The sequence below is a fragment of the Ornithorhynchus anatinus genome, chromosome 4, assembly GCF_004115215.2.
Source record: "Ornithorhynchus anatinus isolate Pmale09 chromosome 4, mOrnAna1.pri.v4, whole genome shotgun sequence".
NCBI lineage: Eukaryota > Metazoa > Chordata > Mammalia > Monotremata > Ornithorhynchidae > Ornithorhynchus > Ornithorhynchus anatinus.
In genome coordinates, this window is record NC_041731.1 from 110,318,474 (window position 1) to 110,335,085 (window position 16,612).

Here is a 16,612-nt window from a genome sequence, read left to right on the forward strand (position 1 = left end):
GTATATTGGAGAGGTTCCAACTTTCAGGAGGCTAAAGGTTAATTCATACATTTTCAAGGTTAAAAAAAACACAGCTTCTGTTCTTGTTCTTTTCACAACTCCCATACTGCTCTGTGTTTTATATTGCAATCTATTTTTGGTAATCTGCTGCTGAATTAAACATCTGGAAGAGTAAAACACCAGGCTCTTAGGCATTATTAGTCTGCCAGTTTCTATATTTTCTGTCTTTTAAACCCTAAACTAACACTGTGACAGTTTTGTCCTTGTTTTCTTGGATTTACTCTATTTTAATGTAATTAAGAGATTTAGAACATGTGAAATTTCTAAGGAGGCCACATAAGCAGGAAACAAAATATGAGGGAGATCTTAAATCCACATAGTATTAGCCCTATCTACCCTGTAACCTAATTAGGCTTAATTTTGACATTTCATTCCTTGTGTTTGGTGAGGTAGTGTCCCTCTACCTGCATGAAGAGATTTCTTAAATTTCCAATCAACTTGATATATTCTATTTCAGGGTACTTGCCAGGACTGTAAAGTCAGAGGACCAAATCTTTGGGCTTGTCTGGAGGTACGTGTATGACATAACACTGCTCTGGTGGTTTTTAAAGTCCTATGGCTCTTGGAATATTTTTTAATTCCTAAAATTATGCAATTCTATTTGTATTGATGCTTGTTTACTTGTTTTGATGTGTATATATTTATAATTCTGTTTATATTGGTGCCTGTTTACTTGTTTTGATGTCTGTCTCCCCCCTTCTAGACGGTAAACCCAGTGTGGGCAGGGATTGCTCTTTCTATTACTGAATTGTACTTTCCAAGCGCTTAGTACAGTGCTTTGCCCACAGTAAGCGCTCAATAAATAGGATTGAATGAATGGATTATTTCTAATGTTACTTGTTTTCAATGGTGCTAATACCTAGCAAAGTAAATCAATCTAGACTAAAATTGACAGATGAGATTATGACCAGGAGGTAATTTTCTTCTACCCTGCCTGAAATTCCTGAATCCAGGTAAATGATACTACACATTATGAGCTCAGCTACCTCAGTGCTCTAGGTTACTTCTTGATGGTGTTAATTCCTATGGGGATAGCAATAACCCTTTCATACCATGGACCATTGAGTACATTGCTGGGCATGCACATATACATACAGATACATGTATGTGTGTGTGTATATAAATATATACATGTGTGTGTATAGATTTATGCCATGGGGGACATTTTATCATGGTGTGCAAGTAATACCTTCCACTCTGAGTGCCTTTAAAGAATATCTCTTGAAGCGCTGAGGTATCTGGCATGCTGAGGGCCAGGTCCTATTTTCCTTTCTTCCCCTAGGGTGTCAAGATCTCTTGAAACCTTTGCTTTGAGAGTCACCCCACTTCTAGTTGCTGAATGTCAGGTTGCTCCTCTTGGTCCTCTCCCTGTTCGCTCCTTCACGATCTGTGCTCAAACGTGGGCCAGTCTATTCCCATTTTGGTTTGGGTTCTCCTAATTTAAGGACAGGATTAGGAAAGATAATTTAAAATGAGTTTAAATAATATTAGTTTAAATAATGGCTATTACTTTTTAAAAAGTAATACTTCATTCATTCATTCATTCAATAGTATTTATTGAGCACTTACTATGTGCAGAGCACTGTACTAAGCGCTTGGAATGTACAAATCAGTAACAGATAGAGACAGTCCCTGCCCTTTGACGGGCTTTCAATCTAATCGGGGGAGACAGACAAGAACAATAGCAATAAATGGAATCAAGATACTTTAACATTGATCTGGATCTGGATGGTATAATAGAATGTTCATAAAGTTTGCAGATGACTAGATATCACCAGAATTCAAAATGAGCTCTGTAAATGGAAAATGGTGGGAAAAGAGAATGAAGTTCAATGTAAGTACGACTGGAGAGAAAGAACTAACTGATCAAATGAGCGATAGATATGTAGAAAAACTATAAAACAAATTAGAGGGTAGAGTAGATGAGCATTTTGTACTATAAGTAAAAAAAAAAAATCCACACAACTTGAGGTACTGCAGAAAGGTGTCAAAAGTGGCATGTCTCCCACTGATGGCAGTCCCTTAATGGCTTGGTGCCTATTGCAGATAGTCAGCAATCACTGAAAGCTATAGTCCCCCAGATTTTATGGACATCCTGGGTGAGCGGTGGGGGAGAGATGGGTCTTGAAATGCAGTGATTGTGAATTATGTCTGTGGTCGACTTGGAACAGATTAGGAAGTGCCATCGGTGGAAATGTAGCTGTTTTTGCCGAGCGCTCCTCCGGTTCTCCTCATTTCCCTGCTATTTCTTGCCATTTCCAGAGGCTGCTGGGAGAAGTGCAGTCCAACAAGATTTATAAATCTTGGGAAGCGGTCCAGCAGGCACAGTAACAGAGATAGGACATATCCGACACCCTCTAAAGGATGCCCTGTCCATTTATGGACTCTGAAACTACAACAGGAGTTTTGGAAAGGGTTCAGGGAAAAGCCAGAAAAATGAATAAAAGAAAATAACGTGAATTTAGAAAGTTGTCAAGCGCAAGCATTACGCATTTATCTTGGAGAAGAGAGCAGTAAGGGGTGGAATGATGAGACTGAAAGAGGACCTTTACAAAGTGTCTTAAATTGCTGCATGAGGGATTTTAATTAAATCTGAGCAGATTTCCTGAGCATGAGTGTTGTTGGTCACTTTCAGGACTCAGTCTAGCCTGATGACCCCACTGGGCATTCAGTTTTGAGATTTGAGCCCTCCTGAACCTGACATTTTAGACGTTTTACCTGCAAGACAGAGCTGACTTGTCAAAGGGAATGACAAGAGCCCTTTAAAGAGCTACTTTGGGTTCTGGTCCTCAGGCCCAGCCCAAGCAGGGCTCTACTGTGGAAGTGTTTAAGCGGATTAGATTCTCATAAATTGGGGCTACGTTGGGTCAGGTCCTGCCTGAAGGTAGGCAGGCTAGCTGAGGAACCTGTCAGTGTTTCCTCATCATACCTTGCCGTGGGTACAGGAGTGCCTTTAGATCAAGATGCTTTATCTTTTTTCATAGCTTTGACTGCAGCAGTGACCCAAAATATGCCCTAGTTGGTAAATACAAACACTAAAAAGTGGCACTGCTACTGGTGAATTACTTGGTTCATGAATACTGCACGCAGTGGCAAGATTTGTTAAAATTGACTCATTGATAGAAGTGTTTAGGGTATAGTGGGTAAACTCTTTTTGATTATTTTGCCTAAAATGTCAATTATTCTTATTCTGAATAGTATCTGCAAAATGAAATAATTTCTCCATTAAAGTAATCTTAAAAGATGCTTCATTTGTTCAATGTTCCTGTTTTTTGAAGTCCTCATCATACCTTTTTCTCCATTCTCTACAATGGTTAAGTCTAGTGAGGTAAGTGAACCGTGGATTTGAAAAATTTATGAAGTTCTGAATCACTTTTTATCCTCTAAAGTAAGCGGGCATTTAAGATTGTGAAATGTCCTTTACTTAAAATTTGCCTCTCTGTGTGCTTACTTGCAGAATGGGTGTTCGTATGTTGGCTGTGGAGAATCATATGTAGATCACAGTACCATACATTCTCAGGTATGGTTGCACATTTTTTAGTGTTGCGTTTGGATTTTTCAGTAAGGGAAAGTGGAAAAATCGGGATCATGTCACTTGTAAGCTTCTTGATGGCAAGGATCAAGTTTTCTGACTCTACCCCAACCTCCCAGGCATTTAATGCAAGGGTCTGCAATCAGTCAGTCAATCAGTTGTACTTAATGAGTGCTTACTGTGTACAGGGCACTTTTCTAAGCGCTTGGGAAAGTACCACACAACAGTATAACAGACACGTTCCCTACCTATAACAAGACTACAGTCTAGAGGTGGAGACAGACATTCATTTAAGTAAACAAATTATGGATATGTACATAAGTACTGTTGAGGGTTGGTGGTGAATAAAGGGAGCAATTCAGGGTGACACAGAGGACCTCTTGGAGGAGATGTGCCTTTAATAAGGCTTTGAAGGTGGGGGAGTAGTTTGTCGGTTATGAGGAGGGAAGGCGTTCCAGGCCAGAAGCGGGACATGGGAGAGATGGTCCGCAGCAAGATGGATGACATCGAGGTACAGTGAGTAGGTTGGCAATAGAGGAGCGAAGTGTGCGGGCTGGGTTGTAGTAGGAGAGTAGTGACATGAGGTGGAAGGAGGCAAGATGATTGAGTGCTTTAAAGCTGATGGTAAGGCATTTCTGTTTGATTAAGAAGTAGATGGGCAATCACTGGAGATTTTTGAGGAGTGGGGAAACATGGATTGAATGTTTTTGTAGGAAAATTATCTGGGCACCAGAATGAAGTATGGACTGGAGTGGGGAGAGACAGGAGGAAGGGAGGTCATCAGGGAGGATGGGTAATCAAGGCGGGATAAGTGCTTGGATGAACATGGTAGCAGTTTGGATGGAGAGGAAAGGGCAGATTTTAATGATGCTATGAAGGTTGAACCAACGGGATTTAATGATGGATTGAATATGTGGATTGAATGCTAAAGAGGGGTCAAGGGTAATGCCAAAGTTATGGGCTTCCGTGTGAGGGAGGATAGTTGTGCCCTCTACAGTGATGGGAAAGTCATGGGGAGGCCAGGGTTTGGTTGGGAAGATAAGGAGTTCTGTTTTGGACATGTTAAGTTTGGGGTGATCTACTGCCTTCTCTCAAAATGCACCCCCTCCATCTGCGCATGCGACCCCATTCTCTCACACCTTATCAAAACACTTGCCCTCTACCTTTTCCCCTCCCCAACGGCCATCTTCAGCTATATCCAAAGCAGTCATTTTTTTCAAAAATTTGGTGTTTTTGAATAAAGTATTTTAAGTCTGTGATTTTTTTTTCATTTTGCAACTCTTTAGGACACAAAGCACTGTCTAACTGTGAACCTTACCACTCTACGGGTTTGGTGTTATGCTTGCAGCAAAGAAGTGTTTTTAGATAGAAAATTGGGAACTCAGTCTCCATTACCAAGTGCAAGACAACTTCAGCAAGTACAAGAAAATGTGCAGGTAATTGAAATAATCATTCTAACACTGGTCGTTTCAGACTTATCCGTGTCATTTTCAGTAAATGAATTATCAATATAAATATATACAAATGGGTGACTAGATGCTTGATCATTTTGGTTTGCTTCGATAATCTAACGATTGCATATACAAGAATATTTTGCTCTTAGTTTTCCACTCTAAATGTTGTTTCACATATATGCTCTAGTCCTGTTGGAATGGTGAATTGCCGAACCTTTTGTCTCATGACTGGTGGACAAGGTACCCTTCCCCCTTTAACAGTGAAAAACAACAGAGTTTTGCCACAAAAGGCTTCCAGCTGAAAATCCGCCTGGATGACATTCATCATGACATGACATTCAGTCATATTTTTTGAGCACTTACTGTGTGCAGAGCACTGTACTAAGTACTTGAAATGTACAATTCGGCAACAGATAGAGACAATCCCTGCCCAACAACGGGCTCACAATCTAAAAGGGGGAGACAGCAAAACAAAGCAAGTTTTCATCAAAACCATCAAAAATTCATCAAAACCATCAAAATAGATAAATAGAATCATAGATATATAGACATCATTAACAAAATAAATAGAGTAATAAATAATATATACAAATATACACAAGTGCTATGGGGAGGGGAAGGGGGTAGAGCAGAGGGAGGGAGTAGGAGGAATGGGGAGAGGAGGAGGGACAGAGGGAAAGGGAGGGCTTAGTCTGGGAAGACCTCCTGGAGGAGGTGAACTCTCAGTAGGGCTCTGAAGAGGGGAAGAGAGTTAGTTTGGCGGATGTGAGGAGTGAGGGAGTTCCAGGTCAGTGGTAGGACATGGGCCGGGGTCAATGGTGGGACAGGTGAGAATGCGGGACCATGAGGAGGTTAGCGGCAGAGGAGCAGATTGTGCGGGGTGGGCTGTAGAAGGAGAGAAGGGAGGTTAGGTAGGAGGGGGCAAGGTGATGGAGGTTTTGTGCACCCAGCTAGTTAGTAAGACAGCCAGTTAGCCCAAAAAAGACTTGGTGGGGGGAAGTGGCCAGGTGTGGGGAGGTGGACAGCCATTCAACTAGTCATCCAAAACCAGTTAGTGGCTGTCCCAGGTGACCCTGGGGTACCGACCATCTCAAGGTCAAATGCTACCTCATGACCTCCTGAGCCAGCAGGCGGAACTCAGAAGTGAGGGTGGGACACCGCCCCCACCACCGAAACTGCCAGATTGACAGCCCAAGCTGGGAATACAGAAGGTGCCCCTCGCCCCTTCTGGAGGAGGGGGGAGGGCAGAGATTGGATAAACTGAGGCCGGAAGCTGGAATGGCCTAAGGGCACAGGTGATAAATACCTGCTGCCTCTAACCTTCTGTGCAGAGGAATGGGACTTGCAGCAGCCAGCTGCAGGTCGCCTCTGTCCAGAGCGTGAGAAGGCCGCTCTGCCTGTACCAGGTGAGGAGCCGTGGAATGGGTGAGTGTCCTGTCCTGCTGAGAGCTCGTGGGGTTGGAAGCTAGATGCTTCACCATGGGTATGTAATGTTAAAAATGGATTTGATGTCTAAGTGGGTGCCAGCCCAGGGGGATGTGAACAGAGTGGGAGCTAGCCGCCTCACCAAGTGCGAGTAGCACATAAGTGGATTTGATGTGTAAGTGGGTGCCTCCCGAGTGGGACGTGAATATGGTGGGAGCTAGCCGCCTCATCAAGCGCGAGTAACCATAAGTGGGTAATGCATAACTCGGTTTAACGCATAAGTATATGTAAAGCATAACTGTATGTAACGCATAAGTGTAGGTAACGCATAAGAGTACGTAACTCATTAGTGTTTAACGCATAAGTGTATTTAACGCAAAGGTGGATTCCTCCTGGATGGGGCGAGCACATGGTGGGAGCCAGCTGCCTCGCCACGTTGCAAGGAAATCAAAGTGGGCTCGGGTGTCTGGCCACACGCAAGTAACATATCAGTGTATTCCTCCTGTTAGGGAAGCTCTAACACCATACTCCTCCCAAAGGGGAAGCTTTAACATCATGTTTCCCCCAAAAGGGAAGGCCGATTGTCTCGTCGAAATAATTAATTAAATTCAATTCGCCCCGCAGAATAAATTCTATACAAAACTCAGGTTTTCCATTCCTAGTTTCTCTCTCACTGCACCGATTCTGAAAGAACCTGACCCCGGCGACGGGTGACAGTGGCGCAAGTAGCAGATGATCATAGGTTGTGATTGATACCCAAAAACAGCTCCTACAATCCGTGTGTTCTCCATCATGAAAGACGACGTGTGTCCATTGTTGAAAAATCTGGAATGGTTATCTAATGAATCTGAAGGAAATTCATTTAGACTATCATCTTTAACACTTTTGAAGAATAATAATAATGGTGGTATTTAAGTGCTTACTGTGTGCCGAGCATTGTACTGCTAAATGCTGGGGTAATAATAGGTACAAGATAAGTTGAATACAGTCTCTTATGGGTCTTATTCATCTCTAATTTATAGCGTGAATCTGGGTGTGTGTGCTCACAAGTGTCTGCATGTGTTGTAATTATACTCCGCATTGTCTGAACAACCATAAACTTGTTAATAGTTATTTTCTTTATTTTTAAATTTTCATGTTGCCAGATCTTGGTGATGGGAGTTGGGGGAGGTGGAAAGAATGCTGGCCATTTTCCTTGGAAGATACATGTCTTCATTTGATTTGCAGTTGATATGAAGTTTTTAAGCTATTTAAGAAAATTCACATGAAATATATATTTTCAAGAGCTCAAAATGCTTTCCCATTATTACCATTTGTCATGATATCCTGGTGAAGTAGGAGAAAATGAGGTACATAGGAGGTAAATGACTTCTAAAGGTCACACAGTTGCAGAGATGGGACACAAAATGAAATTTGATTTGCAGGTTAATGATCATTCATTTGGACTATATTTCCTTGCCTCTATCTCTCCCTAAAACCCTAGGATGGGGCTGCTGTTTCAATTGAAAGTTACATCTTAAAAGGGAAATCAATGGATCAGTCCATTAGTTTCAGTAGCATTTAACAGCATGAGATTTAAGCATTCTTAGGAGATGAAATTGAAGTGAATAGTAGTAGAGTTCCTAAAATAATCACCTTCTAAACCTAAGGGGGTGATTTATAATCTCATACATTGAAATACTTTCCCTTAGAACCTGTTATTCTTATAACAAAGTGAATTTAAATATTCCCTGATGGAGAAAAGAACATGCAGTTGGGTTTAGAAAAAAATCATCCTTAGAGTGGGCCTTAACTCTAGAGAAAGAAAAAAAATGTATTTTTTATTTTCTTTCATTTAAAATTTCCAGTAGTTTGTGTTCTGGTTATGAATACCTTCATCTTCGGTGAAAAATTATACAGATTTTGTCTCAATTTGAGACTCCTACACAAAGCATATGTAAGCTTGCAAAGATTGATCAATAAATATACACCATTCTGTCCTTGCATGGAAAAAGTAAAAAAAGAGAAATGAAGAAATAATTAAAGGGAAATGCTTGGGGCTTGTTCAGAGTATCACATAAAGTTAATTCACCTCGAATGCATGAGTGAGTTGCACAAAGAAGCAGTGTGACCTAATGGGAAGATCATGGGCCTGGAAGTCAGAACACCTGGGTTCGAATCCTGGCTCTGCCACTTGTGTCATGTGACTTTGAAGTCATTTAACTTCTCTGTGCCTCGGTTTTCTCATCTGTAAAATGGGGGTTCAGTTCTATTCCCTCCCACTTAGACTGTAAACCCCATGTAGAATAGGAACTGTGTCCAACTTGATTAACTTCTATCTACCCCCATGCTTAGAACAGTGCTTGATAGTGGTTAAAGTGCTTAAAATGTACCATGATGATAATAAGCGCAATAATAACCTTGTGTTAAGGAGAAATTACACTGTAGCACAGGCACATCCCCGGTTCTGACTACACTGTGTAAAATCCTGGGTTGCGCCCTGCACTAATTGCTAACATAGCCCAGAATCTCCAAGCGCTATAGGAAGGTACATCCAAGTACTGCAACGAATTCAATCCCCTTTCTCACCCTTCTCTGCTTCTTCCGACCTTCTCCGAACACAGGCTGACCCAGCTTCTGTTCCTCAACACGGGTCTTAGGAGCGTGGTAAAAGTCCGGGTTGGGTAGAAGGGGTGCGATCTTAGGTGACCCCGCCTCTCCTTCCCCAAATCTGTGCTGCTTGTAGTTGAAGTAAAGTTTCACCCCATCTTCCTTCCTGCCCCTGAACCCAAACTGGAAATAGTTCTCTGCTTCATCTGGAAATAGCACAGAATCATGGTGAGGCAGAAGAGGCTGGCTAAAACTATGTACATTATTTCCCCCTCGACCGAGCCAAGATTCTGTGCTACTTTGGGGTGAAGTTGAGAAACTTTCGCTTCTTGGAGGTAGAGAAGGATGTTGTCTGACATGACTGTTGCTGATTTTTTTTAATTAAAAAAGTCTCGCTGCATCAGTTTTCAAGAAAACGGATGAACATTTACAAAGGATTGAAAACCATGATTTGGAAAGTAGTTTAAAATTAAGCAGAAATTCATTGTGTATCCAGACTGGAAGTAAAGTAACTTTTTTGTGGTTGTCTCCCATTCTCCCTTTTCTTTTCACTTACTCTTTTAAGCACTTAGCATTTTACCCAGTGCACCATCATGAAATAACAGTTACCACTCTTACCTTCAGTGGAGAGGGCAATTACAAATTTCATGCCTTGCACATCGAATGATCAAATATAAACCTAGATCTTGTCTATCTTGCAGCCTACCCCTCGTCCACATTCTGCCTCTGGTCTCGAATTCCCTCCCCCTTCTTATCTGACAGATGATCACTCTCTCCACCTTCAAAGCCTTATTAAAATCACCTCTTGCCTTATTAAAATCACATCTCCTTCAAGAGACCTTCCCTAACTAAACCCTCTTTTCCCCTACTCCCTATCCCGTGCACTTGGTGCCGAACCCTCTATTCACCCTACAACACTTAGGATGTACATAGCTGTAATTTATATTAATGTCTGTCTCACCCCATAGACTGAAAGCTCCTTGTGGGCATGGAACATGCATATCAGATCTCTCCCAAGCACTTAGTACAATGTTCTGCACACAGTAATTGCTCGATTAAATAGGATTGATTGGGTTATTACCATAAAAGAACAATTTAAGTTCTAGCCTCCCATTTTCCAGTTCCTTGAAACAACAAAAGCGATACGTCCTTGGCCTCATCAATTTTGTCTTGATTTGACTTTTATCAAACCATTAGCTGTATAACCCGATGGAAAAGACCACTGGCTTGAGAATCAGATAAATTTAGCTTGTATTCCTGGATCTTCCAGTGATTTGACTGTGTAATTTCAGCCTTTAAAAAAGCATGATAAGCTTTTAAGAATAAATGTTCCTTTTGCAAATAAGTTAAGGTGGATGTTAAAATTATAAATATAGTTGCCGTGAATTTGGATTTAATGATTATGCATTTTTCAATCCGAACCTAACTGGTGGGTGCCATGCCAGATCAAGAACCACTCTAGGCAGATAACCAAGGTCCTGTTCTAGAGCCAGGGGGACAGGAAGTGCTCATTTTAGAGTATAGTTCTGCCTCTCAGGAAGATGTTTAGCTCTGACCTTAGCTAAGCACCCATAAGCTACATCTTATAACTTGAATATGCTTTATCTTCCTCCCAACACACCTGTGTTCTTCACTTCAGAACAAATTATCATTTTTTTTTGACTCATGATTTGTTTGAAGGCTGACTTTTTTGGTTTTATTGATCTAGGATTTTAAAATATCTGGGACCCCAACTCTAAAGATGCCACTTGCAGCTGTATTCGATGATCTGGATATAGAAGTGGAAGAAGAAGATGAACTTAAAACAAGAGGTAGGGAAAACCTTTATTACATCAATGGAATCTCTGCCAAGAAATTTAGTAATTCTTCTCATTCTTTATAAAAGTGGTTCTGTATAGTGTGGACTTTTGAGATTTACCTCCCAGGGATACCATGATTCAGGCATTCTTTAGTCCCTTTTGCCACAAATGCAGAATTGAGGAGTTGCTATAATTTAGATGGCAGTTGTATCCAGGATGTGTGACTTGAAGCAGCATGGCTTAGTGGATAGGGCATGGGCCTGGGAGTCAGAAAAACCTGAGTTCTAAATCCCAGCTCTGAGACTTGTCTGCTGTGTGACTTTGAACAAGTCACTTAACTTCTCTGAGCCTACCTCAGCTGTGCAATGGGAATTGAGACTGTAAGCCCCGTGTGGGACAGGGACTGTGTCCCGCCCAATTTGCTGTAGTGCCTGGCACGTCGTAAGTGCTTAAAATATCATCATCATCATTATTATTATTATTTCCATAAATGGAAAATAATCATAAGGAGATGTTTGCATATTCCCATCTAAAAGTAGATTGTTGTCTTGTTTACCAGTCCAATGTGGTCATATCAGCAGTTTGAAGGCTCGAGCTGGTGGCTGTCCCTGGTCAGCATGTTGGATGTTTGTATTCTTATGATCTGTCCATCCAAATCTTGACAGAAGCCCCTTTATAAAAAAAAAAACACAAAAAAACACAAAAAAACCCATTCCTATTCATGGTGGCAAAGAATTTTAGTTTCAGGCACTGAGATTTAAGTATTTGGGAACATCAATCAATTTGTGGAATTTATTGAGAGCTTATTGGGTACATATCACTGTGCTAAGTGCTTGGGAGAGTACAATACCAAGGAGTTGGTAGACACTATCCCTGCTCACAAGGAGCTTACAATTGAAAAGGGGAGACAGATTTTAAAACAAATCAAAGTAGGGGAAGAGACAGAGACAGAGAAGCAGTAGAGAAGTATCATGGTGTAGTCCTACAGGCCTGGGAGTCAGAAATTCATGGGTTCTAATCCCGGATCCACCACATGTCTGCTCTGTGACCTTGGGCAAGTCACTTCACTTCTCTGTGCCTCAGTTACCGCATCTGTAAAATGGGGATTGAGACTGTGAGCCCCATGTGGGTCAGAGACTGTGTCTGACCCGATTTGCATACCCAGGCCAGCTCTTAATACAGTGCTTGGCACATAGTGCTTTACAAATACCACAATTATTATTATTAGAGTAGAAGGTTATGTATATATGTGCACTAGGGTTGGGACTGGGTTGAGTATGAAAGTGCTTAAGAAATATGAACCCAAGAGCATTAGGTGAATGGAGTGGGGAAATGAGAGGTTAGTCAAGGCCTCTTGAAGGACATACGAGTTTACTAGGGCTTAGAGGTTAATCGAGGCCTCTTGGAGGACATGTGGGTTTACTAGGGCTTTGAAGGTGGGAAGTGATGATTTGTTGGCTGTGAAGGGAGAGGGAGGATGTGGGCAAGGGGTCGGCAGTGAGACAGACAATTTGAGGTACAGTGAGTAGGTTGGCATTAAAGGGGCAAAGTGTGCCAACTGGATTATATTAGGAGATTAGTGAAGTAGGAATTGAAGAGATCATTGAGGGCCTTAAAATGTATGATGTGGAGATGAATGGGAAACTATTTGAGGATTTCGAGGAGTGACTCAACAGTTTTCTTTAGAAAAATGATCTAGGCAGCAGTGTGAAGTATGGATTGGAGAGGGGAGAGACAGGAGAGAGGGAGATCAGTGAGGAGGCCTGAGATTAGCAGTTGCCCTGTCATGAATCCAACCCTTGATAGTCCCCCTCTGAAGAGGGAATTCCTATTCAGAAGGAGAGCCCAGGCCCTGTCCCTGAGCTGACCTTCTTTAGGAAGTTGCGAGAATTGATTCCATATTTGACCAAATTCCCATGCGTCAAATGGGGTTCGTCTTTCTGGATGATGATATGATGATTTTCCTTAGAGTCACATTGCAGTCCACGGGTCTGGGTGAGATGGGCATTTTTCTAGTTTCCTTGCCTATTCAAGGTGAGACTGTTTTCATAGGTAATTCAGTCACAGGTTGCTGGCAAGCCTAGCAGCTGCTGTCCACACAGATATTCTGAGCCATTTATGTATATAAGATTTTTGTTTAGGGTTCTGGCAACCCCCACCCTTCAAGATGCACATTTGAGTTTGGCCTAGTTACAAGAGCATGGACTTGAGAGTCAGAGGACTTGGATTCTAGTCCCGGCTCTGCCACTTGTCTTCTTTGTGACCTTGGGCAAGTCACTTAACTTCTCTGTGCCTCAGATTCCTCATCTGTAAAATGGAGATTAAGACTGTGAGCTCCATGTGAGACAGGGACTGTGTCCATCTGATTTGCCCATAGAAAGCACTTGACAAATACCTTTATTATTATTATTTTGTTGTTTTGTAGTACTGAGGATATGTTCTACGTAACCATTCACACTTTTTTATTTTCTAAATGGTTTTTGTTACACGTTTACTACTTGCCAGGCACTATACTGATCACTGGGTAGATACAAGCTAATCAGGTTGGACACAGTCTGTGTCCCATAAGGTCTCACAGTCTTATTCCCCACTTTACAGGTGAGGTAACTGAGGCACAGAGAAATGAAGTGACTTGTCCAAGGTCATAAAGCAGACAAGGGGCAGAGCTGAGATTCGAACCCAGGTCCTTCTGACTCCCAGGTCCATGCTTTATCCATTGGGCCATGCTGCCTCCTTTTTCAAACCCCCTGTGATCAACATCATGTTGGGAGATGGTCGATTGGGGTGAGGGGTCAATCTCTGTTCATGAAACACCATTGTCCACAGTAGTAGATGTTACTGGTCCCTCATCTGGCGTATATGGCATTGTTGAGTGAGACACATCTACTTTTTTTTGAGAGCTTACTATATGCCAGGCAGTCTCCTAAACATTGGGATAGGTACAAGCTAATCAGGATGGATACAGCTAATCAGGATTAGAACCCTGGTTCTTTTGGCTTCTGGACGCATGCTTTATCCTCTAGACCATGCTGCTTCTCAAATCATTGAGGTCTTAGTCAGTTGGCCACAGTGTCCTCTGGAAAACAACTGAAGAAGTACTCCTTTCCTATCTGAGGTTTACTAACATCCCACTGAATCATGCAAAATCCCTCACTAACCATGCCATAACAATCTGCTGTTTTCACCCACTCACCCATTTCAGTCACTCTCTTCATTTCTCCTACAGTAACCTTCTATCGGTATCTCACTCTCAGCTCTTCCCCCTGCATTCTTTCACTCACACTGTTCCTGCTGACCTCCTTCTTCCCCTATCCAGCAGACCTCCCCATATTCAAATCCCTTTTGAAATTCCCCCTCCTTCAAGAAGCCAGCCCGGTTCCAGTATCCTAATTCTGTATATATCTATAATTCTATTTATTCTCATGCTGTTGATGCCTGTGTACTTATTTTGTGTTGTTGTGTGTCTCCCCCCTTCTAGACTGTGAGCCTGTAGTTGGGTAGGGATTGTCTCTATCTGTTGCCGAATTGTACTTCCAGTTGCTTAGGACAGTGCTCTGTACACAGTAAGCGCTCAATAAATATGAATGAATGAAGTCTTATAAACCCAGCAGCTATCTGTAGCACATATGAACTTATTAAAATGTTTTATTCAATTATGTATTTTGATTAGTTTAGGAATATTTTTATATTTGTCTCCCTTTTTAGAGTGGGCAGGAAATATGACCCTTTGTTGTGTGTTTTCCAAATGCTAAGTTCAGTGCATGGCATCCATTGGGGATTGAATAAATGCTCTTAATGCCAGACCCTGAAAAATTCCTAGTGGGCCCACGCTTCCCATCTTGGCCTCACAAAAATCAGCCTATTAGCATCCTTACTAGGTAGTTGTTCTCCTTCCTCCTTTCTGATGTCTTCTGCCCTCCATCCCCTGAGAGCCCAACCTCTTTTGTATTTGAGATACCTGCTGGACTGCTAGGCCTTTGTCTCTTCTGGGAAAAGCAGTGACTGGTGGATAACTTTGGGTTCAGATAGAAAATTTACATTTAAAAAAATTTTCAGCAAGTGGATTTTCTTTAAGAATTGTACTTTTGAAAAAACTGTTTCCTTCCATTATGAGACTGATATTGCTTATCTTGTAAAATTGAATAAAAAATCATATTTGGAACCTTCACTCTCCCACAAATTTAGTCCGTATTTACTTGATTGTGGAAGTAATTTTCGCAAATAACCGGTTTCCTTATGAAATCTCCCGCCACTTAAAATTGATCCAACTGCCTTAAACTATAAATAATTTTGGGCAAAGTTGGATCAACACCAGTTCGCAATGATGAGTGAAGTATGGCCCTGCTGACAAGGGACATTCTTATGTTGCAAGATTATTCAATAATAATAATAATAATGTTGGTATTTATTAAGTGCTTACTATGTGCCGTGCACTGTTCTAAGCGCTGGGGTAGACACAGGGGAATCAGGTTGTCCCACGTGGGGCTCACAGTCTTAATCCCCATTTTACAGATGAGGTAACTGAGGCACTGAGAAGTTAAGTGACTTGCCCAAAGTCACACAGCTGACAAGGGGCAGAGCCAGGATTCGAACCCATGACCTCTGACTCCAAAGCCCGTGCTCTTTCCACTGAGCCACGCTACCTTTTGTAAATCGGAAGATGTGGTTTCAGCCTTTGTTAAATCTGCTGCTGTTTTTCCACAGGCCTCACGGGTTTGAAAAACATTGGCAACACATGCTACATGAATGCAGCTTTGCAAGCTCTTTCCAATTGGTGAGTACAATGATTGGAAATTGTAATTGAGGAAATGTGGAGAGGTTGCCACATATCTCACCACCAGAAAAGACCCTAGTATAGACAGGAAGACTACTTCTATTATTAGCAATAATTTATAGTAATATGAATTTTTATGGCACACTCAAAATTTACCCTAGTGACACAGCATCGACCTAGGGTGGATAGATACTATTTGTGGTTTATAGTAGGGAACTGGGAAGGGCCAAAGCAAGAAATGACTTGGTTAAGATTATTCACTTTGTGGTCTAGCCCAGACTAGTGCCCGGTTTCCGTGATTCTCAGTGCAGTGTTTTTTCCACCCATAGGATATGCTTCATTAAAACTGCAAAAATCCTCTTTCTCATTGAAAGGGAGGCGAATCCTGTGAGGTCTCAGGGTTGTAGAGAATTGAGCCCATGCTGAAAGAGAAAAAGGTGGCCAGGTCAAAAGAGTTGGGAGACAGCAGAGGAAAGGGGCTAGATCTGGATTTTGGGTTGTACTTCATTGACAAATAAGTCAGAGATGTCGATGGAGGTGTGCGTGTGTGTGTGTGAGAGAGAGAATTGTAGATATAAGGGCATTATGTAGTTCTGGGGATGGGCGGAGATTAAATGTCTGCTTCATAGAGATTAAGGTCAGTCAGTCCCATTATCTCTGGAGCCCACTCTAATCATCGGTTATATTTATTAAGTCTTTGGGGCAACGTGGTACTGTATGAGGAATAGGGGCCCCAACTCCAAGGGGTAAATGGCCCCCTTCAGCCTCAGTCCAAATCCATAGGGGCAGAGCCATTAGTTTGGACAGGATGGGCAGCCAGAACTGGTGGTTCTTGCCATTTGGAATAGTAATATTAAAAATGATGGTGTTTGTAAAGCGCTTACTACTTGCCAGGCACTGTACTAAACACTGGGGTGGATACAAGCAAATTGGGTTGATACAGTCCCTGTCCCATGTGGGGATCACAGTCTCAATCCCC

General features: G+C 41.9%; 1 protein-coding gene across 4 annotated transcripts in view; it reads left to right on the forward strand.

The window, feature by feature from the left end:
- USP33 (ubiquitin specific peptidase 33) overlaps positions 1–16,612 on the forward strand; it is an 84,089-nt gene that overhangs the window by 24,860 nt on the left and 42,617 nt on the right. For 3 of the 4 annotated variants that reach the window (XM_029062854.1, XM_029062856.1, XM_029062855.1), the window contains exons 3-7: positions 518–571; positions 3,518–3,580; positions 4,879–5,028; positions 10,769–10,871; positions 15,564–15,633. In XM_029062854.1, coding sequence (XP_028918687.1) covers positions 518–571; positions 3,518–3,580; positions 4,879–5,028; positions 10,769–10,871; positions 15,564–15,633 — 440 coding nt within the window. Of the gene's footprint in view, positions 1–517; positions 572–3,258; positions 3,389–3,517; positions 3,581–4,878; positions 5,029–10,768; positions 10,872–15,563; positions 15,634–16,612 lie in introns of those variants that run through there. The other variant, XM_029062857.1, reaches the window with a different exon arrangement.